Source organism: Coffea eugenioides, chromosome 1 (genome assembly GCF_003713205.1).
Source record: "Coffea eugenioides isolate CCC68of chromosome 1, Ceug_1.0, whole genome shotgun sequence".
Taxonomy (NCBI): domain Eukaryota; kingdom Viridiplantae; phylum Streptophyta; class Magnoliopsida; order Gentianales; family Rubiaceae; genus Coffea; species Coffea eugenioides.
In genome coordinates this window covers 50,867,411-50,893,766 of record NC_040035.1, presented here as the reverse complement: position 1 = coordinate 50,893,766, position 26,356 = coordinate 50,867,411, and the positions used below count along the sequence as shown (strand labels likewise).

The following is a 26,356-nucleotide window of genomic DNA, read 5'->3' as shown; positions in this document are numbered from 1 at the left end:
GCAGGTTTGATACTCGACTTTTCTTCATCATCCAAGTATTCCATTATCTCTTGCTTCCACCGGAGTTCAAGAAATGGAAGGGAATCAGTTTTAGAGGCGCGGCTCCCTCCAAAGCACAACACAGCATACTGCCAGTTGGGAATGAGGGGTGACCTTTGGTCCTCAACCACTCTTGTTCCTTGGCCTTTTCAGGCTGCTAGCCTCTTGCGTCTGCCCCTCTCGTAAACAAGTGCACTCCTAAGAACGGTGCTCAACTTGTTTGGCCCCATAAACACGCTGGCTTCGCCCCTCATAGCAATTAAGCACTCCCTTTCAATTTCCCTACTTTCATTTCATGGTTGGTTGCTATTCCTCTTCAAGAATGTTGCCTACCTATATGCAGAAGATGAATTTTATCATCCAAGGAATTAGGAGCACTAAATAAAATACTTAAAAACTACAAGCATGACTACTCATGCACTGCTGTGCGGATCCCACGATCAACAGATGCCTGTCACAGGGTCACGGGCCCAGAAAAAGGAAAGCCATCGGGATTATTAGTACATCCAAATGAATTAATCCCATAAAAGGAAGCAATCAAAGCCAGAAATGTATAATCCCAGTTCATAAGATCACGATAGGCGGCTAATGTCCGTCTTAAATTAGAGATGCATAATCAGAGTTAATTGTTCTTTAAATCGTGTTGTCTGCAAATGGTCCTCCCGGGTCACTTCTGCATTAGTGGCAGAATGCCACCGTTATGACCAGGGGCACCAATCACCAGCGATTAATCTGCATATTTAAAGCACGTGAGCCATCTTATCTATCCATCACATGCAGAGTGCAGACTACTAGCGGACAAAAATACCACCCAACCCCCGTCCCCTTTTTATATTGAAACATTTCTGGAAAACAACACCAGTAAAAAGTACCCCCAACTCCCTCCAAAAACTTCCCTCCTTATTCTCTCCCACTGTTTCTTGATTTCTTCTTTAGTAAGCAGTACTTACAAAGACTTCCTATCTTTCTAGCTAAAGCTTTATGCCATGGCTCTTCTGTACTCAAAATCTGCTTCATTTTTGGCTTGTATCTTCTGCTTCACTACAATTCTATGCCTAAACCTGCTGCAATTTGACAGTGCCTCGGCAGTCTTGTTAGTGGGTTTGAGGAATCAGCACAGTCACCCTCACCATAGAAGGCCAATGCTCCAAGCCAACCAGAGCTCATGCTCCTTGTTTGTGGGCTCCTGGGTTCGTGATGATACTTATCCTTTTTATCCATCTTCTTGTCCCATCATCGACCCTGAATTCAACTGTCAAGCGTATGGCCGACCCGACTCTGATTATCTCAAATTTCGTTGGAAACCAGCCAACTGTGATCCTCCCAGGTACTAACAATCATACTTCTAGTTCACTGTGATTAAAAAAGTTACTGTCTTGATAATATTCTCGTCATGTTGTATTACTGTTTCCGAATTCGTTCCTTGTGTTGCTGGTGTATTCCCTGAAATAGAAGTAACCTTTGTTCGAACCGGTGCTAGGTTCAACGGGCTGGAATTTCTGATAAAAATGAAAGGGAAGACTGTCATGTTTGTGGGCGATTCACTGGGACGCAACCAATGGCAATCTCTAATTTGCATGATTTCAGCTGGGGTCCCAAGTTCCCCAACGCAATATCAGAGGGGTGACCCTCTGTCAACCTTCAAATTCTCGGTAAGCCCATCCCATAATGGATCAAAAATATATCTTTTTTTTTTTTCTTTTATCCAAGCAATAATTGCGATTCAGTTTCTATTGTGGGGGTCTTTGCGAAAGAAACAGAGCTTTGAGACCGGTAACTAAAATGGGCTCGCTCTGTTTGCAGGAATATGGTGTGTCCGTGTCGTTTTACAGAGCACCATATTTGGTGGACATAGACACGGTGCAAGGCAAGAGAGTGCTGAGATTGGATGACATAAGAGGAAATGGTAATGCGTGGAGGGGAGTGGATGTGCTGTCATTTAACACAGGTCACTGGTGGTCTCACAGAGGAGCTCTTCAAGGGTCAGAACATTTGATACTTAATTATTACTAGTGTTTGGAATTAATGCCTTTTCCCTTTCAAGAATAAACAAAAACTGAATTGGTCTGTTTCTTCTTTCTGCATTTTTAAGACCAATAATAAATGAGGACGATAATGATGATGGCTGTTTGCAATTGGGAAATGATTCTGTATAGGTGGGACTATATGGAGTCAGGTGGAAGCTTGTATCGAGACATGGATCGCTTGGATGCATTGGAGCAAGGTCTGAGAACGTGGGCCAGATGGGTTGATGCAAATATTGATGCTAGTAGAACCAGGGTCTTCTTTCAGAGTATCTCGCCTACGCATTACAAGTATGTTTTTCCCACATTAAATTATATTTCCACCTTCATCTTCTTTGTACTAGTAATTATTATTGTTCGACGACAGCCAGCTTGATTGCAACAACTCTTTTCTTAGTATTATGGGTACTGAATTCAAAGGCAAGAGTTAGTAGTGTTAAAAGAGTCCAGACTGCTGTTTCATTGCCATCGGGTGCCTCGTGAGTCTGATAGCTGTAATCACTAACTGTTACTTTTGTGGTGCAAGTTGGACTAGTATGAAATGAAGCTGAATTATTGGGCACTGGGACCTTACCGTCCCTTTAGGCCTTTTCCAACCTTGACCAATATTTCAGTCGAAAGTTCCTTTCCCATGCATCTGTCAAAGTCTTAACCGTTGGGCCAAATTTTAAAGTTAAATTGTAGTAATGATTTAAGTTCACGTAATGAAGTCTGGTAAATTAACTTGTGCTTCGGTCTAATAGTAGAATAGAGTCCTTGACATCAAAAGACTGTAACCATGTCATTTTTAGCTTTTGATTGGTCTTGTTTTGCGAATGTGGAGCTGAATCAGTAGTGTGTTTGTGGAGTCCAGTTGAAATTGTATGTTAGTGTTTGTAGTTTCACTTTGTAAGTACATCGAATCATCGATGCTGGCACATTCTCTTGTTACAAAAAATGTTCACATGTCTATGTCGAAATCCGTGTGGTTGTCGATGATGAAGGGTGGCTTGTTTTTCTGTTCCTTTCCACCTGTGAACAATAGTAGTGGAGCATGTAATGTAATGGTATTAAATATTAGGCAAATCCAGCTATATGTGAGGTCATGCCAATTCCTACTTGCTGCGCTTTTTTTTATATATATATATATATATATTTTTCCCCTCGAGTCACTTAGCTGAAAAAAGGTAATGTGTAGAGAACTACTTGTCAGGTGCTTCATATGTAAGACCAACCTCACCTTGTCAGTGGCCCTTCTTTTTTTTTTTTTTTTTTTTTTTTAACGAAGCTCACAACCCAAAATCCTTCTAAATTTAGCATTGTGGATGTATAAATGCGCTTTTAGGACGATATGCCTGATTTGACTTTCTTTGAGATCAATAGATATAATTGAAAATGCCAGCTGTTTAAATATATGTAGCATACACAAAACACTAATGAAAGTGTCCCATGGAATTATTCGTCCTTTTCCGCCGATACAATAAATAGAAGTTGGGACATACGTTAATATAGATGGAATTCAGGTGTTAATGTTTTAGAAAAGTCATATTAAGTAGGGTAATGATTGTCGGTTTGTGCATTGACATAATAGGTTGGGTGTGATTTGGGCGTACTAGCAAGAATTAGAGCGCTTGTTAGAAAAAACCCGCGAATACTTTTGCATCCAAAATTAACAGAATGATGTGAATTTTTTTGCCAAAAAAAAATAATAATAATGAAATCACTGAATCAGTTGACCAGATGTGGACAGAAAATTTCACTCACTGAAATTGCTGGTGCCACAGCTCAACAAACTGGGTATAACTTGGCTTGGAATAGTACTGTGGAGTGTACTTGAACCACTTTTGTAGGGAAGGAAGCTCTTGGGAAAATGTGTGTACATCTTGGGATAACTTCTTTTTTTCCCAGATTCTCATGAATAGTGGTAAAATCTGTAAATTTAGTTCCTTGTCATGCAGTTAATTCAAAGTAATGCAACTAGATTGGTTGATACAAGTGTCGTCACTTTCTTCATAGCTGTTCTTCATGTGGATCGCGGTACATAGAAGAAAATCTGGTAGCTAGTACTGATTGTTGAGTATTTATGGTGGCAGCCCCAGTGAGTGGAGCACAGGTTCAGCAACAGCAGCCAAGAGTTGTTATGGTGAAACATCCCCAATGACAGGGACAACCTATCCAGGAACCTACCCGGATCAAATGACTGTTATAAAGACAGTGATGAGCGACATGAACTACCCTCCATTTTTGCTTGATATTACTTTGCTCTCAGCAATGAGGAAAGACGCTCACCCTTCCATTTACAGTGGTGATCTCACCCCTGAGGAGAAAGCCAATCCTGACCATTCTGCTGATTGTAGCCATTGGTGCCTGCCTGGCTTGCCTGATACTTGGAATCAACTATTCTACACTGCCATGTTCTTCTGAACTCATTTTAGGCCTTTCTGTTCACCCTTTCCGTTCGGATTTCTTTTTTTTTGTCTTTTTCAGTTGTCCTTTCTCTGTAGGTGTTGATGCAATATTATACCCCAGGAAAGCTGAGGCTAAGAAATCTCCTCTCCTGCTTGTAACATACAGTGCATTTAATTAGGTGGTTGGACTGAAAGGATATGAACATATATTTAATGATTCTGTATATTCAAAAACAAGTCTTACCTTTGCAGCAGAACGAATGTAGAAAGTGTGTTGAATTTCATATGACTGGCATGGTAGCCCAATATGAATCTGGATTATCCTGGATGCCGACTTCTTAGTGATCATTGCCTGCATAAAGGAGGCATTCATCATCGAGGAGCCCATCATCAACACCAATCCATCAACGTTTTAGCTTCGTGTGTGATTGTACTCTTCACGTGGTTGAGCTGCTTTTATAGAGGATATGGTGGATGTTACCCATCCTTGCAACATTACTATGTACCATGATGATGGCTTCGGCCTCCATTTGGAATAAAGAAAAGGCAGCAGTCCCTCAGGATGGATGAAATGATTGAAAGAGAGTTGCAAAGGTGAATGAAACACCAAGAAACATGAATATGACATACTCGGATACTCCTCCCATTCGCTCCAAGAATACTCTATTTGTTTTCCTTTTTGTTACATGTACCTCTTCATTGCTCTCTGCACTGCTGTTTACTTTTCAGTTAATTTGAATGTGCACAGAGGAAGAAGTAAGATTAGATGCAGTTGATAAATTCAGCGCTGAAAGCCTCATGAAAGTCATTCCACATTCTTTATATTCTTTCTACTCTGGCTATGGAAGCTCCATCAATTCAGTGGCTATTATACCTTCAGTTCCTGTTTTGAAGTTTGAAAAAACACCACCTTAATCTGCGATCAACTTTTCAACTTCATACAGTACCAAACCCGTTAATGAGCTGGTTTCTGTATTCAAAAGTTAACATTGAATAGATTTTGTAAAACTGCTTTATATGCTCCTTAAACATGACAGTGAATTTGTTTTCACTGTCCATTCATCTGCATAAGCTAATTTCAAAATCAAAAGAACATGAAGAGAGGTTTATATTATTCCAAAGTAGTACTCATTAGAAAACGATACTCTTGAAAAAGCACTCGAGCAACATAAAAATGTTGTGTCGAATTCATTTATTACTCCTGCAAGGATGGAGTGAAGTCCAAGTTCGGATAGACTTGAACCAGCCACTGTCTGAGATACAATACAAGCACAAGGAGCTCTTCTTTTCCATGCTTATATTTTGCTCCTTCTTTTCCATGCTTATATTTTGCTCCCTCCCCTTTTGTACTAGACCGTACTTTTCATTTTGAAATGTCCTGAAATGCGTGTCATTTTACTAAGTCAAAGTTATTTTTTATCTCTTTTTTCAATGTTATTCCCACCTTTATTTATATCTAATACTAAATTCAAATTTAAAATTTAAATTTTTGAGGATATTTTTGAAAATAAATCCGCTAACATCACTATAAATTCACTATTTTTAAAAAGTTGAAATCCCGAAATGCTTCGAAGGGAGTACTACTTTCTCTAGCCTCATTAGGTTGAGCTGTGCGGGAGGGGGAGGAGGGAGTTGCACACTACTTTCCTGCGTTTGAATGTCTACAATAATGTAGAACAAAGTACAAACAAAATGGGGGAAAAAAAAAAGAAAAGAAAAGTAGAAGTGCGGGTAGCCAAAACAGAAGAAATAGATTACAAAACATAAGGTTACAACACAAAACTTGCTGCTTGAACCATCGCACCACAGCTCCGTGCACAACTTAAAAGCTATCCCCTAAACTGTTGCGCCACAGGACTGTATCAAGATTTTCATAGTGCCAAATGGCTTTATTCAACTTTACAATCCTAATAGTAATAGTAACTTCTTTCATACAGCAGGGCACTAAAAACTCATCCTGCATATTCTAACACGACCACAAACAAGCAGTTATATTCTTATTCGAAATGTTAGCTCTGGATTGTGAGCTCCTTTGCGGGTATTCCAACCATGCGTGGAACGTCGTCAATCATCGTAGGTGCCAAATTTCCATTAGCAACTGATGGAAGAAGCTTCTCGTAAGCTGAATTATGCACCCCGACAGCAGCCCTGCCCGAAGGATCAAGGTTCTCTGACCATGAAGCATCCCATTCAATAGCTTTTGCTGTACTGCATGCCACACTTGGCCCGCCAGGAACAGTAAGGCTTGCTGAATTCTGCACAAAATGGAACAGAGGAAAGACGCAGAGTTTAAGTTCATTTCTGTATCAAAATGACTAGTTACTCTTCAAAGCTCCTTTTTTTTTTTTTTTTTTAATCTGAAAAGCTACCTGGGGGAAGGACCTCTCAAAAATTGTTCGGTAGTAGTATGCTTCCTTTGTGGTTGGGGTATTGTGGGGGAAGATGTGTTCAGCATTAAGCATCATCTTGTCGGTAACCTGAATGCACAATAGCCCACTAAATTAACCACTAGACCTGGACATAAACCAATTTCATACTGGACAAGCCAAAAGGCAAGCGCACTACATACGTGCAGCTCAGCATGGGCTTTAAGGCCATCAATCCAACTATAACCTACGCCATCACTGAATTGCTCTTTCTGCCTGTACAGAATATGCTGCAGTAGATAAAAATAGCCTAGGTGAGTGGGAGGTAAACATTGGTGAGAATCCACGGACAAAATATTGGAAAATTGTAAACTTTAGACCTTGGGGAGATAGGGGTGCTCCTCATCATCAAAAGCTCTCCTAAGAATCCACTTCTCAATACGCCCCTCCCCTAGTTTAATCTGAAGTGGAAGGACAAATTCAGAAAGGCATTTAATTAAATTAAAACCAGTATCCAAGATGCTCATTATTTGTTGTCATACCATCTTCGACTCAGGGTCGATGCTCATGGCGACATTAATGAATTCTTTGTCCAGGAATGGAACACGAGCTTCTACACCCCAAGCAGATGTTGCCTTGTTTGCCCTCAAGCAATCATACTGGTGAAGGGCCTTAATCTGAACACATGCAGAAGTGAACAATTACTTCTATTTGCTTTGATTCAAAACTTTAGGCAGCTGGCAAGCAAATATGTGGTCGTACCTTGCGACATGTCTCTCGGTGGAACTCTTCCTTGTTTGGTGCTTTATGAAAGTACAGATAACCACCAAATATCTCATCAGAGCCTTCACCAGATATGACCATCTTAACTCCCAGAGACTTAATCTTCCGCGACATAAGGAACATAGGCGTGCTTGCTCTGATTGTGGTCACATCATAAGTCTCGACGTGGTGAATAACATCTTCAATTGCATCGATACCATCCTTTACGGTGACAGGAAGCATGTCATCAATTAAAGCAGGAAATGAGGATAAATTGTTTCATGAAGAGAAACAGACAGCAAAGTTGAGCGCGGGTCAAAATGCAATATTTGTTGTATAAGTACCTGAACAGTGAAGTGAAATTCATGATGTACAGTACCCAAATAATCAGAAACTTCTTTTGCAGCCTTCAAATCTGGAGATCCCTGTTTAATAAAGCAAGAATGATTTTCGACCATCAAGGACTAAAAGTATTGAGATTTTCCCTTAATGGAAGTGCGGGAGCTGACCTCGAGACCAACACAGAAGGAATGAAGCTGTGCTCCCCATTGCTTGGCGGCCTTTGTACCAGCCAAGTAACGAGCAGTGATAGCAGCGACCAATGACGAATCAAGCCCTCCAGACAGCAGAACCCCAAAAGGCACATCAGTCATCAATCTTTTTATCACGGCCTGCATTCATTTCCGTAGCAAGGGATATCATGCTTGATCGTTTTACGCGTTCAAGACAGTCCATGAGGGAAATTTTTCTGATATTACTTTGATTAAGCATGTACTTCTCAAACGAGGAACAAATATACTACAGTCAAATCTTACATTTTCAAATGCACGCCTCAGAACGAGGGGCTCATAAGGAGTTGATGGAATAGCCTCAGAAAACCACGGAGGATTGTACCATCTTCGGAGGCCACCATTCTTGCTGGAATACAAGTGCCCTGGTGGAAAGACCTCAAAATGTTCGCAATCATCATGCAAACCTTTCAATTCTGATGAAATCCAAACAGAACCTGAAGACAAACAGAAAAAAAAATCTCTCATCTGTATAAGTAATTCCAAAAGTAGGCTAATCTATAGCTGATAATTCATTCAAGAAGCTACCCAAACTTACCGTCAAGCCCCCAGCCAATGTACAGGGAAGTGATTCCAATGGCATCCCGGGCAACAATAAAGCTGTTGTCACGGGTATCCAGCAGAACAAAAGAAAACATTCCATCCAGCATGTCCACAAAATTTTCTCCATGCTCTTCATACTGACCGAAAAAAAAAATTTTTTTTTTGAGTCAACGGTTTTAACATCAGAAGGAAAACAACAAAACCAAAATATTGATGCTTACAAGATGTGCAATAACATCACAATCGCTGCCAGTTCTGAACTTGTGATTAGGCAAACTCTTCCGCAGCTGCTCGTGATTGTAGATCTCTCCATTCACCTGAATTTTTATACACGTGACATGCCCCCAGTGTTAAATGAATCTCTTATGCTAATTTCAAAACAAAAAAGAAAAAAGAATATAGAGAATAATTAATCAGAAACCTGAAGCAATTAACTCACAGTTACAACGATCCTTTTGTCTTCATTGAACAGAGGTTGATCACCCGAGGCGGGATCAATGATTGCTAGGCGCTGGTGAGCCAGATAAAAGTCACCGTGCTGATATAATCCACTCCAATCAGGACCCCGATGCTTCAGTCTGTTTTTAGTGTCACGATTGCAGTTAAAATTTCAAGGGTCCTCCAGGAAATCAAATGAAACTAAATTTTCATCTCGATTAATCCATGAAGCGAGTTCTTCATTAAATTGACAGGACAGAAGGTAAAATACTAATCATGATTTGGGATTTTATTTAAGAGAATTGGAGCCCGGATGGATGCTAGTTACTTCAGGTAAAGCGTACAAGAAAAATAACCACGCTCGCTGATTAGTCACACGACAACCAAATGCAACAACGAAACAGACAAAAGGCTAGCGGATGGTTCGAGCAAATAAATAAAGTTAGGTCCCACGTTGGAAAATTATAAAAGATTAACCAATCATAATGAACTAGGAGCACCCTGTGTCTGGTTTTCACATCCCCAGTTGACGGGGTCGGAGATTCCCATGATTACGACGTCTCCTCCATTTACATCCGCAGTTAAGGTCAGTCTAACATCGCTCAGTAGTCGCACGCATTTTTATGATCAACTCAGTATTAAAATTTAAAACACGATACCGTTGAAAGGAAAACTGTGACACATAAAAGCTTAACGTCAAAATTAAAGGGGGGAAATAAAAAAAAAAAAAAAAAAAAAAAGAGGATAAAGAATTGCCTGCGAGAGAGCTCGAGGACGCGAACCCTTTTGGCCTGAGAATCATCAGAACAACCCAAAACTGCTAATATTCCGCACATGATTTTTAGTGATCTATTGCAGTCCTCTTTTTTTTTTTTTTTTTTTTCCCTGTTTCTGTTTATTTGCTGAGTTTTAGTGGAAGGATAAGTCTATAACCAGGACTAGCTGAAAATTAAAAGTTGAACTGGCAATATAGATAGATGGATGGGTGCAGGGGATAGATTCTGAGGGTGGATAATGTCAGGAAATTGGATAAAAATACAAAAAGTAGCAGTGTTAAAAGAAAGAAAGAAAGAAAGATGAAAAAGGAGAGATATTTAGGGAGGTGTAACGTGAAACGAGCAGAGAAAGTTTATGAAGTGAGAATGGCGGAGAGGGAAAAATGAGTTTTAACTTTAAACTTGGAACGAGTTTTCTGTGAAGAACCCCCGTTAGAATAGCGTACGTATTTATAGCAGTTTGGAGGCTCAAGTTGACGATCGCAGATAGATAAATAAATTTTTTTTTTAAGAAATAAAAAATAAAAAAAAACGTATGCGGCGACGTTTCATCGCTAGTCTCTAACAGATGTAGAATCTCAAAAGCTCGAGCACCTCGGGTATATTCTGGGACCACGCTGATCTCGCCACGTGCATTGTCATCCTTCGTCGATGATATCCCTTTCCTTTTTTTTTTTTTTTTTTTTTCCATTTCCTTCTTTTTTGTGTTTTTTAAGTTTGAGGGAAGGGTTTATCCCATAGTTGTCAAAATCGCGATCCGAATCGTATTCAGAGTCGCAAATCATATTAATCTATGTAAGATCGTATCAGGATCGGTAGGATCGTGTAGAATCGTAGGATCTTACACTTTTTTATAAATTTGTGAAATACGAAACTCCATTTTGCAAGTAAATGAAAATATTTGTGATATATTTGTAATTTATCAAAGAATTGCAACCTTTAATTGTAATTAGGAGCTCCTACGATCCGATTCTGTGAAACTAAAATCGATCCTACGTAGGATCCCGATTTTACAAACCTTCGTTTATCCGCTTAGAATTCTACGGATCGCTGAGTCAGCAACAATTATTTTGTTACTTTCTCCCGCTAGAAATCAGAAATGGACTGCGCCATTAATCAATAATCTATCTGTATCAGTATCAGCCATTAGGTTAAGACAAGCCAAAAGTCTTGTGTAAATTATACGGTGATCTTCTTCGAATGGAGGGCGGGTTTACGTGGCGACGACGAAGACGTTGGGAGTCTAAAACAAGGCAAAGGTTTTCATTGGCTAGTTGGGGGCTTGTCAATGCTGTCATGTGCATCGCGTATAATCCAAAGTCCAGCGATGAATTTGCAATGGTGGCATCCGATTAATTACCAAAGCCCCAAGATTAAAATTTTAAAAAAAAAAAAAAAGTGGCCATTGATGGTACACCCACTTTGAAAACAAATTTTTTTTTTGTTCGGAACTTTGAAAACATTTTTAAGTCTTCATTTTGCCTGTTCCTTGTTAGTGTCTTTCTTATGTCACTTGGTTATATCTTCTGCCACAATGATCGAAATGACATCGAAGCACTTGTGTAGCAATGGATGACGAAAACATAGCACTAACCTTTGTGTTTTGCATTGAGCATTTGTTGCCTCCAATTGAGCTACTTATTGGCGTCCGTCTAGATTTCCAACAGCCGTTCTCTTTTCAATACCTTATTCGTTTTGGTGATTCCCAAGCGTTAATCTTTGTTGTTCTCTTCTCCATCTTAAAATTGTCTAGTCCATTACTGGGGTGCCATTTGAATAGAGTTAAAATCGAATAGTGTACTTCTCTGAATTTGAACTTGATCTCGTTAAGCTTTCAGAAGTCGAGTTCGACTTCAATTTACATTCCTCGAGTTTGAGTTCAATCAATGTGTTAATAGAGTATAATTGAGTTCACCTAATAAACATCAATATTTTGCATATAATTCAAACAAAATATGTAATCAACACTCCCAATTCTCAACAATAAACATAAAAGATTATATATATATATATATATGGGTTTAGAAATATAATACTCGACCTCGGTTCATAAGTATTTTTGAGTAGTTCAGATTCGACTCGAACTCGGTAAATATCTAGTTCGAGTCAAGTAATTGATGGAGCTACTTGCAAGTTCGAGTCAAGTAGTTCGGTCAACTTGTAGTCCTAAACCAGCCTATATACTACAGAGTGTGATCTCGATCAATATGATTGACAAGTGGAATGCTTTTATGAAAAGAAAAAATGGTTGAATTTCCGTGAGCAAAATAGGAATGCGAGACACCTTACGAACCGCTCTTTAGCAACTAATTTGTGTAAATCGAGGGTTATTTTATCTCTTTATCTGTATATCTTAACTTAAGTAGTTGTACTACTTGATTTTTAAACGCCTTCGCATGGCAGATGCAGTGATTTGAACAATCCTTTCCGGGAATTCCAACTAGAAGAAAATATTTCAGCATCAATCTTTCTCTTTTGTATCACTTTGTCTACTTTCTTAAATCTACGACAAGTAGTAGGCGACATTTGCCAATTGCCATGAAAAGTACGGTAACGTACATCATTCGCTAATCCGGTGAAAATGCCAGATGATACACTACTATTTCAACCGGTAAAGGAACCATTCTGATTCTGCAAGGAGAATCACATTATACTCTTGTGCCTTCTTCGTTGCTGTTTCTTTCTAGATTTATGTTGCGTCACCGTAATATAGGCTCGAAACCCTATCAAAGTCGCCTTCTAAACGTTATTTTCTATTATAAGCTCATAACATTGTTATTAACTCATTAATTCGCACCGCAAAAGAGAGAGGGGGAAAATAAAATTTGTAAAATGTCTCTTTCTAATAATGGAAAACGCACTAAAATCAGATGCAGGCAGTTGGTTCCTCTTGGCTCTTTAATAGTGCAAATGTATGTAGTTATTACTGACGTATGCTAGTCATTTGTGATCCAAATTCATTGATCCGGTTTTGGCATCCATAATGGTTTCTTTTTCTTCTTCTTTTTTTTTTTTTTCCTTTTAAGAATGATAAGAATGAAGAAAGGAGGAGGAATTGGGCAGTCAAAATTGAAATCTCAATGTAAAACGAGAAAATAGGCTCCCTTGGTTGGTTGGTCGGCCAGGGGCAACAACAGTGATCACCAAAAGTTTTCAGAATTCATCAAAGTCTTGCTATCAATTCCTTCAATAGCCAGCAGCCACAGCACATAATTTTTGGGAACATCATAATAGTTCCATTTTCCAAGTTTACTGTCCCTACCAGAACTTTTATGACGTGAGCGTCTTCATATCTGATAATAGAGGCCAGCTAGTTTATTGTGTAAATTACTGCATAATTGCCAAGATTCTTTTGTCTCTTTCTTAGGCTAGGAATATCATGCCAAAGAATATTCAAATACGTGCATATCCGTCGCCGATTCTATTGAAATAGGAAATACGGTGTACACACATAACACAGATAATATAGTTTAAGGATTAAAAAATATATATATTGCTGTCATCCCCGTATGTACACCAAAAAGAAACGGCAAAAGGCTTACACCTGCAGCGACGCTTGCGTCCTTCGTTTATTAATCTTTTGGAGTAGAAACTCTTAAACATAACAATAAAAGGAAAAAAGGTATAATCCTTTTAAAATATTAGTTCAGATGGACTGGCCTTGTGCATAATTGATTGGATGAATCCTGCCTCACCAAGTATGCATGCCTTCTTGCTCCTCGAGTCCCGTGTCCATCCAACCCAATTGCTTTTCTAGATAAAAATTATTGCAGAGCTTCCTTTTTTTTGTTTTGGGGGGGTGGGGGGGGGGGGATTATAAAGGTTTTACAAATCATTCATTAACCGAATTCTCATATAGACAATCGGATTCGACTACATCAATGGAGTTCTCACATCGACAGTCGGATTTGAACATACCAATTTTTATAATAAAAAAAAATAATTCATATTTACCACTTGAGCGATTGAGTTGACTTATATTAACAATTATCGTAGAATTTAAATCGTGACAAACAAGTTCTATCATCACATACATACAAGGCCATTTTCTATTACGTGTCTTTAGGCCACAAAATAAAAAGAGGGGATGGATTCACAATAAAAGTTAATTTCATATACCTTATCAAGGTTGAATATATAATGCGTATGTAAAATTTGAAATTCAAATGTCAATTTAAATTAATTATCATATATTTAACGATGTCAATACTAAGCATATACAGTTTGATACACCAACATGGAGGTCGAACACAAAATACCCCTAGAAAAGTCAAATTATAAAATGTCATGCGTTGATCCCTTTGCCCGAGGTAGAGCTGCAAAATCTGAAGCTCGTAACATCTATATTCCCGTGTCCATGCATTCTCGGCTAGAGCGGTTAGTGTTTTGAATGCGGGAGGCATGACATATAATACCAAACAAGCAAAGGATTTCATGTCGTAAAACCTGAAAATTGCATGCAAGCTAAAATCAACCTAAAAAGTAAAAAAACTAAAAAGAGTAGGCCTTATCCAGATCCAAACTGGTTGGATTGGACGGATCAATGTCGGACACCTGTCTTCAGCCTGCAGCACAAAAACAAAATACACGGGCACATCTCCGTCCCACAAGGACCAATGGCTTAACACGACAGCATAGATATCCACTCACGTTTCAAGAAAGATGGAACAACGTGACATTAACGACACTCATTGGAATTTTTTTTTTTTTTTTTTTTGGGTTTGAATGAAATTGTTCACCGGCTGGACGCGATAATTGCACTGATGCTCATCTTTTCTTGTCTGTGGAAAAACCGTTCTTCTTTAACCTATTGTATTCATGCCTATCTTCATCAAATGTGGGAGTTGACGACGGCACACATTCATTCAAAGTCCGGACGTGGAAGGATAGAAAACGTTTTATCACCAAGGTCCGTTAAGCTGGGGGTTGGCTGTGAAAGACAAGTGTTGCAACATGAATGCGCAGTACACCGGGGCTTGCTTCCTTCAATTGTCGGACACCGCTGATTATTAATCACATCAAGCACCTATCACAAAAGGAAACGAAAAGGAGAAGGAGAGAAGACAAGTCAAAGCTCTTGTGACATGAAGTTTAGTTTAATACTAACTACTACGTACTACTACAAGCTACAATCACATTACTTAAGACTTTGTTTACAGTCCGGCATATTTTAAGAATTGTCTTGAAAACATCTCCTCTTAATTGTGTTGGGGTATGCAAGCAAAAGGCTCAATTACTTATGCAATCGCTGTCTAATTTATAGATTGTTAACAATTGATGCGGCGATTTTGAACGGTTGAACGAGTGTAATAACATCTTTGGCTGGCTCATATTAATAGAGAGGACCACAAAGCTCTGTCTCCTTTTCATTCTGTCTCGTTTCGTTTTAAATATGAAATTGATGAGAAGGGACCATACCCAACATTTCATTTCAACGCTCTTTGGCGAGCGTTTTAGGTGACATTCAAATTTATGCACCGTGCGTGTAGTTATCTTAAGACATATACTAATACTCTACTCACATGATCATTTGCTGTTAAACTATTTTTTTATTATTATTATTATTATTATTGAGAGGGGTTAAGCAGTTACATTCATGAAAGCAAATTTCTTACGGCGTCCCTTCGAGTTTATGCGCCCGAGTGAAGTCTGTATGGACACCATGGTTTCAGCATGGGATGACTGACTCTCCTAAAATAATCAATAATTAATCCACTTGTTGGTTGTAAACCCAAAATAACTGCTGCAGTCCACATGCTGTGGGTCGCGGTGGCGTGCGGCGACACGGTTAAGTTGCGTGCAAAAGTCCAGACCGTAACATTAAATTAAAGCCATTTGTTTTCCTGAATATGGATAGAATCACCTCCTTTTGTGGGGCATTAGATAAGACCTTGAGATGTTGAAGTGAAGTCCTACCCCACCCCACTCGTTAACTTTTAGTTCAGGAATCTCCTTACTACTGCTACGACCCGGCTCTGCAAATATCAAAAAAATGGTGCAAGAATTGAAAGAATGGACATGGCCCCTCGGGCGCAGATCGACTGGCTATGAGATAACCTCGTTAGGTCTCGGGTCATGTGATCGATTCTGACTCTTCTACCGTCTCGTGTATTCTTGAGGATGGAATGCACGTTGACAAAAAAAAATAAAAAATTGAAAGAATGGACATGCGAGCTACGCCACAGTTGGAGAGAAGGGAATAAATGCCCAGACTTCATAAGCAGAAATGGGGGTGGAAGAACCTCCGGAAGCAATCAGAAAAGCTGCTCAGGGGTGACTGAACCCCAACTTGCTTTGTGTAATTCTTTTTTCTTTTTTTTTTTTTGGGGTCATGGGATGCTGAGGAAGTGTGAGATCAGTCCAATCAGACTTCTCATGAGACGTTTGTTTGTGGTAAGTTCACTCTCATGGGACTGTTTGAATCAGACGTCTCACGCTTGGGACGGTTCGTTTGTGATAAGTAATTCGTTGATGAATAGGACAAATTGTTTCGTGCGGATTGAAAGGGGAGAAGCCTGAATTGATTCTTCTTAATTGGAAGGTCTCTAACGTCTTTCATAGTAGGTTTTTTTAAGGCAACTGTAGTAGACAAGAGGCTACTCGAATATTCGAGCACCACCGACGGTTCTTATCAATTCTCGGTATTAATCCAAACGGGCTCTAAGATTTTCTTTTGCAAGTTTAGAGTCAAAGAATTCTACGGGACAACGAAAGAAGAAGCCGTGGAATATTCTGCCGTATTATTCCATCCTTTGCATATCTCTAAGTGGCGTCATCTATGAATCTACTCCGCTTTTAAGTCAGAGTTCAAATCCTGCCTATTCATCCAGGAATGACGGGTATGTGGATGGCTTAATTGGGCTTGATTAGTTGTCACTTTTTTGGGCCACAATAGCTTATGACTCAAATTAATGGGTTCATGATAGGCCGCGCCTGTCTATTCTCGCCTTGGCAATTGGTGCATTACGTTATTTTAAGAAAGGCAAAGAAAAATGGTCTCTTTCTTTCGTTTTAGATTCAACATTAACTTGACGTTGAACACATAGGTTTTGCAGAATTTGATATTTGCCTAGGGGCCAAGCCACTGTAAGCTGACGCCATAGTGCCACTCTCCGTTCTAAATTGATAGGTATCTCTCGTTCAAGTTAATGCTTAACTGTACATTCTAATCCCTTCGTCCCATTGAAAATGTCATTTTTTTCATTTTAGAATATTCCAAATCATTTGTCATGTTAGAAAAGTTAAAACATCTTTTAGCCTCTCTTTGCAATATAACCATTCTTTTTAATCATATACATGTTATCATTTAAATTTAAATTTTAAATTTTTGAGCGTAAAATAAAAAAGAGAAGCACAAACATCACAATCAAATCACTATTATTAAAAAATTGGATTCCCGAAACATGACTAAATAATTGTGACGGAGGAAGTACTAGTTTAAACAAAAGAACCCGAATCATATGTACTTATATTTTATGTCCTCAGATTAAGTCAAGACGGAGCATCGGACCTCAAAGTGTAATTGATACCACTATCTTTTTAGTGGAATGAGCGTTGGTGTTTCGCCTGTCCAAGCCCACTTTGATCTGTTCCTGATGTGCCACCACTTTGATAACTGGCCTGCTTTGTGTACCTTTGGTGTTTTAACAAACGTTTGAGTCCATTTTGCTTTTGCCTATCATACAATCCTAAAACAAGAAAGATTACTATCTTTGTAACGGGTTTAAGCCATCTTAAGGACAAGAAAGAAGACCCAACAAGTTCTGCAAAACCTAATTCATTGTACTAATCCTTGCAACTTAATTCGTATGGTACCACGTCTCTGATAATATCAAGCAACAATGATCAGCTATATAACTACAGTCCTCCCCTGATGAGTGTTTTATTTCTTTTCCCCCTTTCGTTACGGCTACTAGGTGCTAACCATGTATCCAACACTATTCCTAAATTCTCTATCACTACTAAATTCAAAGCAATGTATGATTCCAAAATTTCCACGAACACAATACTAATTTGATTAGTAGTATTTGCACGAAGAATAGTAGATCTAGAAAGATGGCTGGACGTGTAAGAGCGGTAGAATTCTAACACTTAACTAACTCAGACCCGGTTTAATAACTCAGTTCAGCATATAAATTTAATGGATTCAGATCTTAATATATTCAAACCGTTTGATAATCAAAAATTGAACATCTAAATTAATTAAGTGGCACTAAATTTTCTAGACAAAATTTGCTCTCAAAATTAAGTGATAAGATATTCACTTATCACTGAATATGACATACACTCAGATGTATTAGATTTAATACTTGACAATTCATTAATTTAATGGATTCAAATTTCAAATTTTAATTTTATTAAACGCACCCTTACAATTCTAACACTTACTGACTCCCATATATATATATGTGTATGTATGTATCAATTATATTTAAAAAAAAAAAAAAACAAATCTGTGTTCCCTTTAACAAACTATTTCCTTAATTTTTATTTATTAGTGAAAATAGTGATTTCATTTTTAAATGATTAAAATTAATATAGTATAGTCTAAGGGCCCAAAACACTTACTTCACAAACCAGCAATGAATTAAACTTAATTTGAAGGCATGATACTGAAAACGAACGGTAGAATCTCCCTCGATTATGTAGGTTCGATAATCAGCCTTACAAATGGATTAATTGCAGCCAATGCATCTATTCCACTCAAACACGTTCTTAATATAGAAATCAATAGTAATAGCGAGTAACAAAAAATCAACACATAATGATGTCGTTGGCGAAGTTAAGAGGACACGAAACGCGGTTTTGAAGATTGGACGAGTTAGGGTTTGATGTTAGTGGGGCTGTTAAGAAAAAAGAATGATGAGTAGGTAGAGGGGGCTCTGATTGTGCTATCATTTTCTAATGATGTCAGTGTGTGTAACGGTCACCACCTCAGCCTTCAGCATTCCATCCATCTGGCAACGGTAGATTCCCAAGCAGCTTCTGCTGCTACTGTTGAGTTGCAGACGCGACTCGTACTTATTGGCTGCCCGGTGAGAAAAGCAGAAAATAATCACGGCAAGACTTGAAAATCTCGGCTCTTGAATTGATCTTGTATCCAGCAAGCCTCCATTTTCTTCAACGCATTGAGCACTCTTTTACTGGGATGTTCATATTTTTACAAGTTTTTTTCCAATTTACACACTTGTTGAAAGATCAAAAGGGGGCCCCTTTTGCTTTCATGACACCAAACATATCTGATATTCCAACAATTTGCAAACGAAGATCCACGTGGCATATAATGTAGGAGTATTTATGGTTGTCAAGTTGGATTTGCCCCAAATTTTTAATATTGACGAAGACTACTTCAAATGTTTAATAATGCATTTAACTTAAAAAAATAAATTAAAAAAAAAAAAAAAAAGCCTGGGCTGAGCTAGAATGAAGAAGTATCATGGCCAGAACCAGTTCACTTTGGTCAAAACTACAAGGAATATAAAATCAGGAATTCAGGCTTCCTGTCTTCAAACGCGGCATGGGCCATGGACTTTACTTTGACTCCAAAGAAGAAAAGACAACACGAAAAGAAAAGCCCACAACAATAGGCTCTCATATAAATACCACCACCATTTCCTTCACTCTCCCTCTTTTTATCCAGGAGTCAAACAACCAAAGCAGCCTACAGCAGAAAACAACAACGACCAATCAGACCATACCGCAAAACCACATCATAGATTCGAACGTTGGAAGGAAAACAAAAAGAATATGTCTTGCACCGTTGCTCTTTCAAACTCACCCGTTTTCTCCCCATCCGGTCGGGTTTCATCTTCTCTATTCTGCAAAACCTCTTCTGCTGCTGCTCCATCGGCGGAAACTATCAAAAACCCATCATCAACTTCCCCATCATCGCCTTTGCGAATACTCCGCCTGCAGAAGCCGCACCCGAGTCCAAGCGGGCTAATTGTGAATTCTTCGGATTTTTCGGCTTCCGGTTCGCCTTCGCCCTCGATTTTGAAGAGGAAGAGGCCCGCGAGGTTGGATATCCCTATAGTTTCAATGGGTTTTGGGAATGTTCCGCCAACCCCATCCGCGGCAGCGGGGCGGGATACGGATGTTGTGGAAGTGGAAGGGGATGGATACGTGGTGTATTGTAAGAAGGGGAAGAGAGAAGCCATGGAGGATCGTTTCTCAGCTGCAATCAATCTTCAAGGAGATTCCAAACAGGTACTGCTACTTAATTTTTTGCGAGTTTTAACTGTTTTTGGTTCTGCTCGTGGGACTTTCTTTTTTTTTTTTTTTATGCTAAAACTAGCTGAGTTTCTTATTACCACTTAACTTTATTTTGTTTACCTAAATGATGGGATTTTAGGATTATGGGATGAGGAAATAGCAGGAGCGTGATTACATCTTAGTTAAGTAGACTTTAATTAATGGCATTACAAATTTTGTTACAAAAGTGTTTGATTTTAAACTATATACTCTGGATAGATAATCTTCGTACCTTAAGACTTTAGTGGATGGATATCCAGCATCTGATGTTCGTACCTTAGGACTCTCACAATTTGTATTTGTTGATATTTGGAGAGATTAATTTGGTTCTCTATGCTTAAAGAATTCCATGACATTGGATTTGTAGGCTTGTTTTGGGATATTTGACGGGCATGGAGGTGCAAAAGCTGCTGAGTTTGCAGCAGAGAACTTGCAAAAGAACATTATGGATGAAATTGATAAGCGTGGAGATGCTGAAATTGAGGAGGCAGTTAAGAATGGTTATTTGAGAACTGATGATGAGTTTCTAAAGGAAGATGTTTGGGGTGGAACATGCTCGGTGACAGCACTGATCAGGAAAGGGAATTTAGTGATATCAAATGCTGGTGATTGTCGTGCTGTGCTGAGCAGAAAAGGCATTGCTGAGGCTCTTACTTCTGATCACCGGCCTTCAAGGGAAGATGAGAGAGACAGAATCGAGGCTCTGGTAACCAATCAACTTCGCGCTTTATTGTATTTGTTGATAACTTCTCGACCTTGATCAGTTTATTGTCAAATTCAGATGGCTAATGATCTTATGTCATGGTGCAATTTTGCAGGGTGGCTATGTGGATTGTAAGCATGGTGTTTGGAGAATTCATGGGTCGCTATCTGTGTCTAGAGGTATTGGTGATCAGTACCTTAAACAATGGGTTATCGCAGAACCAGAGACGAGAATCCTCAGTGTAAAACCTGAGTTGGAATTCTTGATCCTTGCGTCTGATGGATTATGGGACAAGGTAAAACTAGTTACTTAGCATTATGAGAACTCTCTTCGTTGCGCAATAGTGTTGGTATTCGTTAAAGCATTTTGTGTCAAATAAAATGAGTCTTTCTCCTTATTTTGGCAGGTTAGTAATCAGGAGGCAGTAGACCTTGCCCGCCCTCTGTGCATTGACATAGAAAAGCCAGAGCCATTATCAGCTTGTAGAAAACTTGTTGACCTTTCCATTTCACGAGGTTCTGCTGATGATATTAGTGTCATGCTAATTCAGTTGGAGCAATTTCACTGACGAGGACCCCTATGGTAGAATGAGAAATAATCTAACAAATTGACCAATGGAATTCATCCTCTGATTCTTATTATTTATTTCTTGCTGGGGTTGCTGCTGTTTACCGGGTAGTAATGTTTGCTTAGACTTTAGAGAATAAAGAAAATTAATCTATGATGATGATAAGATTTGACGGGAAGAGCCCAATTTCGAGGCTTTTTTTTATCCAATTTTTTTGTTCCGTATATTAGACACTGTTAGAACACACTTCACATGACTGATGACTTTGATATGTACATGAAATTTATTGAGTACAGCTTCATGTAAAAATGATGAAAGAATCATGCACGCTGAGTTTGTCTTTTATTATTCTTTTATACCAATTTTCTTCTTCCCTGCCTTTGCTGGTGATCATGGGCGAGTGTCGAGATCAATTATGGTCAGGGTAACTGTTTATCTTTCGACTAAGAAACATGTTTCATTTTCTTCACGCGTGAAAGTTCTGGCTAAAGCCTAGAATTTACAATTCTGAATGATCTCTTACATTTTAGTGTGATGGTTGAACATGAAAAGCACAACTTGATTCCTCCAAGGGAGATCATTCCCAGTTTTAGACTCTATATTAATCGCTTGTTGCGTGCAACAAACTGCCTGCTAGGATTAGAAAAGCCGTTGTTTTGTTTCTGAAGATGAGGGAGGAGAGTTTGAGATGGGAAAAGTGGGTGCTTCGACAATGGTATTCACAAGGTGAAACCCGGATTCATTAGAAACCATATTTCAGTGTAACCAAGTTGAAATGTGATCAAAATGTAAAAATTTCGAGTTTGAATTCGAGTACAATACCAACTCTGTGATTAGAATTTTGCCCAGCAGACTAAAATGTAGTAGTAGTTAGAGGAATTTAAAAAGTTACTGTAAAAGCACCATGTATGAATTCTATATACATATGAAACGAATAATCATGCAAAAAAATAGAACGTTAATTGAGCCGGAGTTAATGGGGATTGACTCCTGGGAAAACAACACGACGGATGCGTTAATTTGATTGCAGTTATTCTGCTTCTTGGTCCTCCGTAACCTTTTCAAATAGGGCAAATTACACTTTACCCCTCTGTAGTTAAGTATTTTTTACATAACCCCCTATGATTTCAAAAGTTATACATAATCCTCTCATAGTTTGAATTAAAACATCAAAATAACGGAATTTGCAATTCATAATAAAGCCAACTAAAATGTCAAAAATACCTCTATGTAAAGTTGAAAATTATTTATTAACTACAAGGAGGTTATGTCTATATATTAAAAACCAGAAGGAGGTTATATGGTAAAATATTAAACCATAAGAGAGATATATATATATATGGTAAAATATAAAACCATATCGGATTAGAGTGTCATGCATATTTCAAACTATGAGTGGGTTATATTTAACTTTTAAAACTATAGAGAGATTATGTAAAAATTAGCTATACTACAAGGGGGTAAAGTGTAATTTGGCCTTTCAAGTAAAGCGTGCAAGACTTAACTATTTGTCTTGATTTCTGGCCTTTTGGGCTCTTCGCTGTCTAGAGTCTAGAATCTAGATCCGCAGTTGACCCGGTGAAGTTCTCGATAGTCTATGATGCTACTTTTTGACATCCAATTCGATTTTCATTCATGGCTAGCTAATTAACAGCCAGAGGGACCATACGGTGCACGTCAGAAAGGAAAATTTTCTTATTTCATTCACTGTAAGATGTCTTAATTTGTAGAATATTCGGACAGCCAACCGTTTCAATACTGAAGTACAATTCAACCATCGAGGTGCCGGATTTTGAGCATGACCAACCAAGAAACTTACACCAAATGCGCTCTACTTTCTGCCTATAAAGTCTGATTTATTAATATTGCACTTGCAACTGTTACAGGTAAGAGTCCTGTGAATTATCCCATACATCTCTTCTAAAAGTGGAAATACAAGCTGTATTAGTACCCTCTTTTTCTTTTTCTTTTTCTTTTTTCTTTTTTGGGGGTGGCGGTGTTGATGGGGGATAGGGTTTATCCGCGTACTGACAAGATAAAGATGGATCTTGAGTCACCTCACAAAAATTCAACGCGTTATGAAAATAGCAAACACTACTGAATTTGTCGATTGAGTTGAATACCGAAAAACGTCCTATGTATGTGTGTTGGTTGGTTCAAGCTTCTAGTAACATTTTGTGCGTAAATGTCCTATATTGGCATTGGCATACCAAGTGAAAAAGGCTACGGTCTTTCAAAGAAGATTACCGATCTTAATTAATTAGTCAGGACGGCCATTTTGGAGGCTGTGTACGTTTTTTTTTTTTTTTTTCGACACGATAGAATTCTTATAACCTAAACTAGCCTATTCTAGGAGGGAAGGGGAGGGGACTCGATGTGAGTAAAAACTCCATCGAAACTGGTCAAAGAAGACCGTCACATATGAGAACAGATATAGTTGCAGTATCCATGTTGATGTGGTGGTATCATATCACGGGTCGAATTGTTCAACATATGACGTGATATGCTGTCTGGTGCAACTCACAAGTTGTGCCTGTACCTAAGAATTTGACATGACCATGATTTGGTGCCTATGATTTCCCCACATCGCACGTTGTTTATGCTTGCACTCTTGTGGTGTAATTTGTTTGGATATTCTTGGCAGGGACAACTTGGGCTTCTGATGCCCTTTTGGTGGATTATTAATGTGTCCGCCTATATCACCAAACGAAATTTCAAGCTCAAAAAAGAGAACAGACCAGAAATATCATGGTTAAAAAATAAAAAAAAAAAAGGAAGCAAGAGAAAACGCACAGAGAAAGAAGAGACTCTGAGTGCAAGGTAAAGTAATGTCGCAATTAGAAGAGCCAAAGCGAAAGATGAAAGCATAATTTAAGGAAACCATGTGAAAACAAGTTACTGTAATTCTTATGAATCCCGCGGAATATCAGGAACAAGTCTTCTTGCATTTCTCGACCTTTTTGTCGAGTTAAATTCATCAGACTTGTTAAATTCTGCCTTCAGGGACAGTTGCATGATTAGCAAAAGGGATTGCGAGACAACTTCTTGATTATTTTTGTGGACAACTTACAAGTCGAGTTTCCTTTTAATAAGATAAAATTGTGTTTAATAAAAAAAAAAGAAAAAAAGACCACATGCACGATGTAACCACCTTCCGACTTTAAACAAATTTGAGTAATCATGACACAATGCATAGATATAAAACACCAAAAATGTATGATTATTAGAGAGTAGGGAGTGGTCTGCTTCTGCTTAATATTCGGGGGACGCTTTGATCACGAAGATTTAGACATGTCGGACGATCTCATGGTTTGTGTACTTGGTGCTGTCTAGCCCTCTTGCGACACGACACTGGTGCCCTAACGAAAGCCTCAAGTTGCCCACTAAACTCCAGATTTCAGTCATGACCCAAACAAATATGCTGTTAATTGCCTTAACATGAGATTGTCTGCTTGCTGCCCTGTGAATTTTGATAGGCGGATGAATTAATAATTTATTTGATGAAAACATTTTGAGATACTACTACTATTTCTTTAGTGCATGTATACGGTTGGAGATTGTCAACCCTTCTTGTCAACAAGAAAACACCACAAGAATCACCACCTCCTATAGGAATGCAGCACTTGTAATATTTCGTGTCGTTGGTGTTCTACAAAAACACTAACACAAATTGTGGTATTTTTGTAGGTAGTGACTTCTAAAGATAAGTAGTAATTAGATAAAAAAAAAAAAAAGTTAGTCATTCGGGCGAATATTTTGTTACGTTCGTTAACAGCGTCAAAAAGATTAGTCCATTCAATCACAAAATGACCTGTTTTTGAACTTGAAATCTTTTTATCTTACCCAAAAAAAAAAAAACAGAAAAAACTTGAAACTTCAGTTTGCTAACTTGTGTAATGAGTAACTTCAACTAGCTAGGTGCATGGGGAGCGAAAGCTGGTTATTGCATGCTGTTTAAAGCATATTATATTATTACTACGATGATGTTTCCAAGTCCGGTGTATATACGCTTCTAGCTAGACTTAAGACTTGCTACTTCAGTTTTAAATTTTGCTTGGGAAAGGCTTTTGTTGAAATATCTCGACTCTCTCGAGTTAGATATATATAAATTTTGTGAAGCAGGAGTCAGCATGGTTGTGGGCTGTATCTAGGTAATATCCCAACTCACCTGGACCACCCACATAGAATTTGACCACAAATTCTGCAGTTCTTCATTTCTATTTTCTGGACATTCACCAAATTTCGCTTTTCTGTTTTCCCCTTTTGTGCACTGAAATATGTGGCCCGCATTCATGATTTCATGCCACCCGACCTTTTCCGGCACAGCAAGGCATCGTTCCTCGTTATCCAGTGTAGAACCCAATTCCGGTGTCTTTATCACTTGTCAGGATTCAAAGGATAGCTCTGTTTTTTTTTTAAAAAAAATTATTATTATTATTTTGGGCTCCTTTATAACTAGTGTTCCCTAAACGAGTTTGGAGGACAGAGTCCATGTCGTTTCTCTTTTTTGCTATCATGTGACCGCCAACATGAGCAAGGTTGGGGAGAGGAGGGACATCGTACTAAAGGCATACAATTTAAAAAGATTCAACAATCATTAAAATTGTCCCCAAAAAAGAAGTTATTAATTCTGGACATTGACACTCTATTGCCTGATTATATTGCCATAGTCATAATTTTTTATTTTCATCACAATTTCAAATTAGAATAGCTAAAATATCCCTTCATCAGGCAAAAACAAGCGGTGAGTGCTAATGAGAAATTTTGCCCTCCTGTGAAAATTTTGACGTAGCAATAAAATAAGCGTTAATCTTATACACACAGATAAATAAATACATAATGTATGTGTAAAATTTAGATATTAAATTTTTAAAATTCAGATTGACTATCATACATCTAATGGTAATAGTAGTTGTACCGTAAATGCATA

The 26,356-nt window shown here is 38.4% G+C and overlaps 3 protein-coding genes across 3 annotated transcripts; 2 read left to right on the top strand and 1 right to left on the bottom strand.

Annotated features, from left to right (window-relative positions):
- The first annotated feature begins 892 nt into the window (after positions 1 to 892).
- LOC113749719 (protein PMR5-like) lies at positions 893 to 4,734 on the top strand. Its single transcript, XM_027293550.1, has 5 exons — positions 893 to 1,366; positions 1,520 to 1,691; positions 1,843 to 2,021; positions 2,196 to 2,354; positions 4,136 to 4,734. The coding sequence occupies exons 1-5, from the start codon at positions 1,026 to 1,028 to the stop codon at positions 4,464 to 4,466; spliced, it is 1,182 nt and encodes a 393-aa protein (XP_027149351.1). The 5' UTR covers positions 893 to 1,025; the 3' UTR covers positions 4,467 to 4,734.
- Positions 4,735 to 6,182: 1,448 nt separating this feature from the next.
- On the bottom strand, positions 6,183 to 10,310 carry LOC113779544 (asparagine synthetase [glutamine-hydrolyzing]). Its single transcript, XM_027325144.1, has 13 exons — positions 9,885 to 10,310; positions 9,130 to 9,268; positions 8,912 to 9,007; positions 8,686 to 8,827; positions 8,394 to 8,584; positions 8,088 to 8,249; positions 7,923 to 8,003; positions 7,579 to 7,800; positions 7,359 to 7,493; positions 7,197 to 7,277; positions 7,020 to 7,106; positions 6,820 to 6,927; positions 6,183 to 6,705 (listed from the first exon to the last, which is right to left on the bottom strand). The coding sequence occupies exons 1-13, from the start codon at positions 9,962 to 9,964 to the stop codon at positions 6,460 to 6,462; spliced, it is 1,770 nt and encodes a 589-aa protein (XP_027180945.1). The 5' UTR covers positions 9,965 to 10,310; the 3' UTR covers positions 6,183 to 6,459.
- A 9,244-nt stretch (positions 10,311 to 19,554) lies between these two features.
- On the top strand, positions 19,555 to 21,771 carry LOC113778787 (probable protein phosphatase 2C 25). The gene is made up of 4 exons (XM_027324286.1): positions 19,555 to 20,110; positions 20,523 to 20,861; positions 20,974 to 21,153; positions 21,265 to 21,771. Exons 1-4 carry the CDS (start codon positions 19,652 to 19,654, stop codon positions 21,424 to 21,426), a joined length of 1,140 nt encoding a protein of 379 aa, XP_027180087.1. The 5' UTR covers positions 19,555 to 19,651; the 3' UTR covers positions 21,427 to 21,771.
- Positions 21,772 to 26,356: the final 4,585 nt, after the last annotated feature.

Excerpts from the sequence above, each read along its gene's own strand:
- LOC113779544 (XM_027325144.1), bottom strand. The coding sequence starts at position 9,964 with ATGTGCGGAATATTAGCAGTTTTGGGTTGTTCTGATGATTCTCAGGCC. Across the intron at positions 8,004-8,087 it reads CCTTCTGTGTTGGTCTCGAG|GGATCTCCAGATTTGAAGGC; the intron begins GTCAGCTCCCGC and ends TTTATTAAACAG. Across the intron at positions 6,706-6,819 it reads TTGAGAGGTCCTTCCCCCAG|AATTCAGCAAGCCTTACTGT; the intron begins GTAGCTTTTCAG and ends CATTTTGTGCAG.
- LOC113778787 (XM_027324286.1), top strand. The coding sequence starts at position 19,652 with ATGTCTTGCACCGTTGCTCTTTCAAACTCACCCGTTTTCTCCCCATCC. Across the intron at positions 20,111-20,522 it reads TTCAAGGAGATTCCAAACAG|GCTTGTTTTGGGATATTTGA; the intron begins GTACTGCTACTT and ends TTGGATTTGTAG. Across the intron at positions 21,154-21,264 it reads CTGATGGATTATGGGACAAG|GTTAGTAATCAGGAGGCAGT; the intron begins GTAAAACTAGTT and ends TTATTTTGGCAG.
- LOC113749719 (XM_027293550.1), top strand. The coding sequence starts at position 1,026 with ATGGCTCTTCTGTACTCAAAATCTGCTTCATTTTTGGCTTGTATCTTC. Across the intron at positions 1,367-1,519 it reads GCCAACTGTGATCCTCCCAG|GTTCAACGGGCTGGAATTTC; the intron begins GTACTAACAATC and ends AACCGGTGCTAG. Across the intron at positions 2,355-4,135 it reads ATCTCGCCTACGCATTACAA|CCCCAGTGAGTGGAGCACAG; the intron begins GTATGTTTTTCC and ends TTATGGTGGCAG.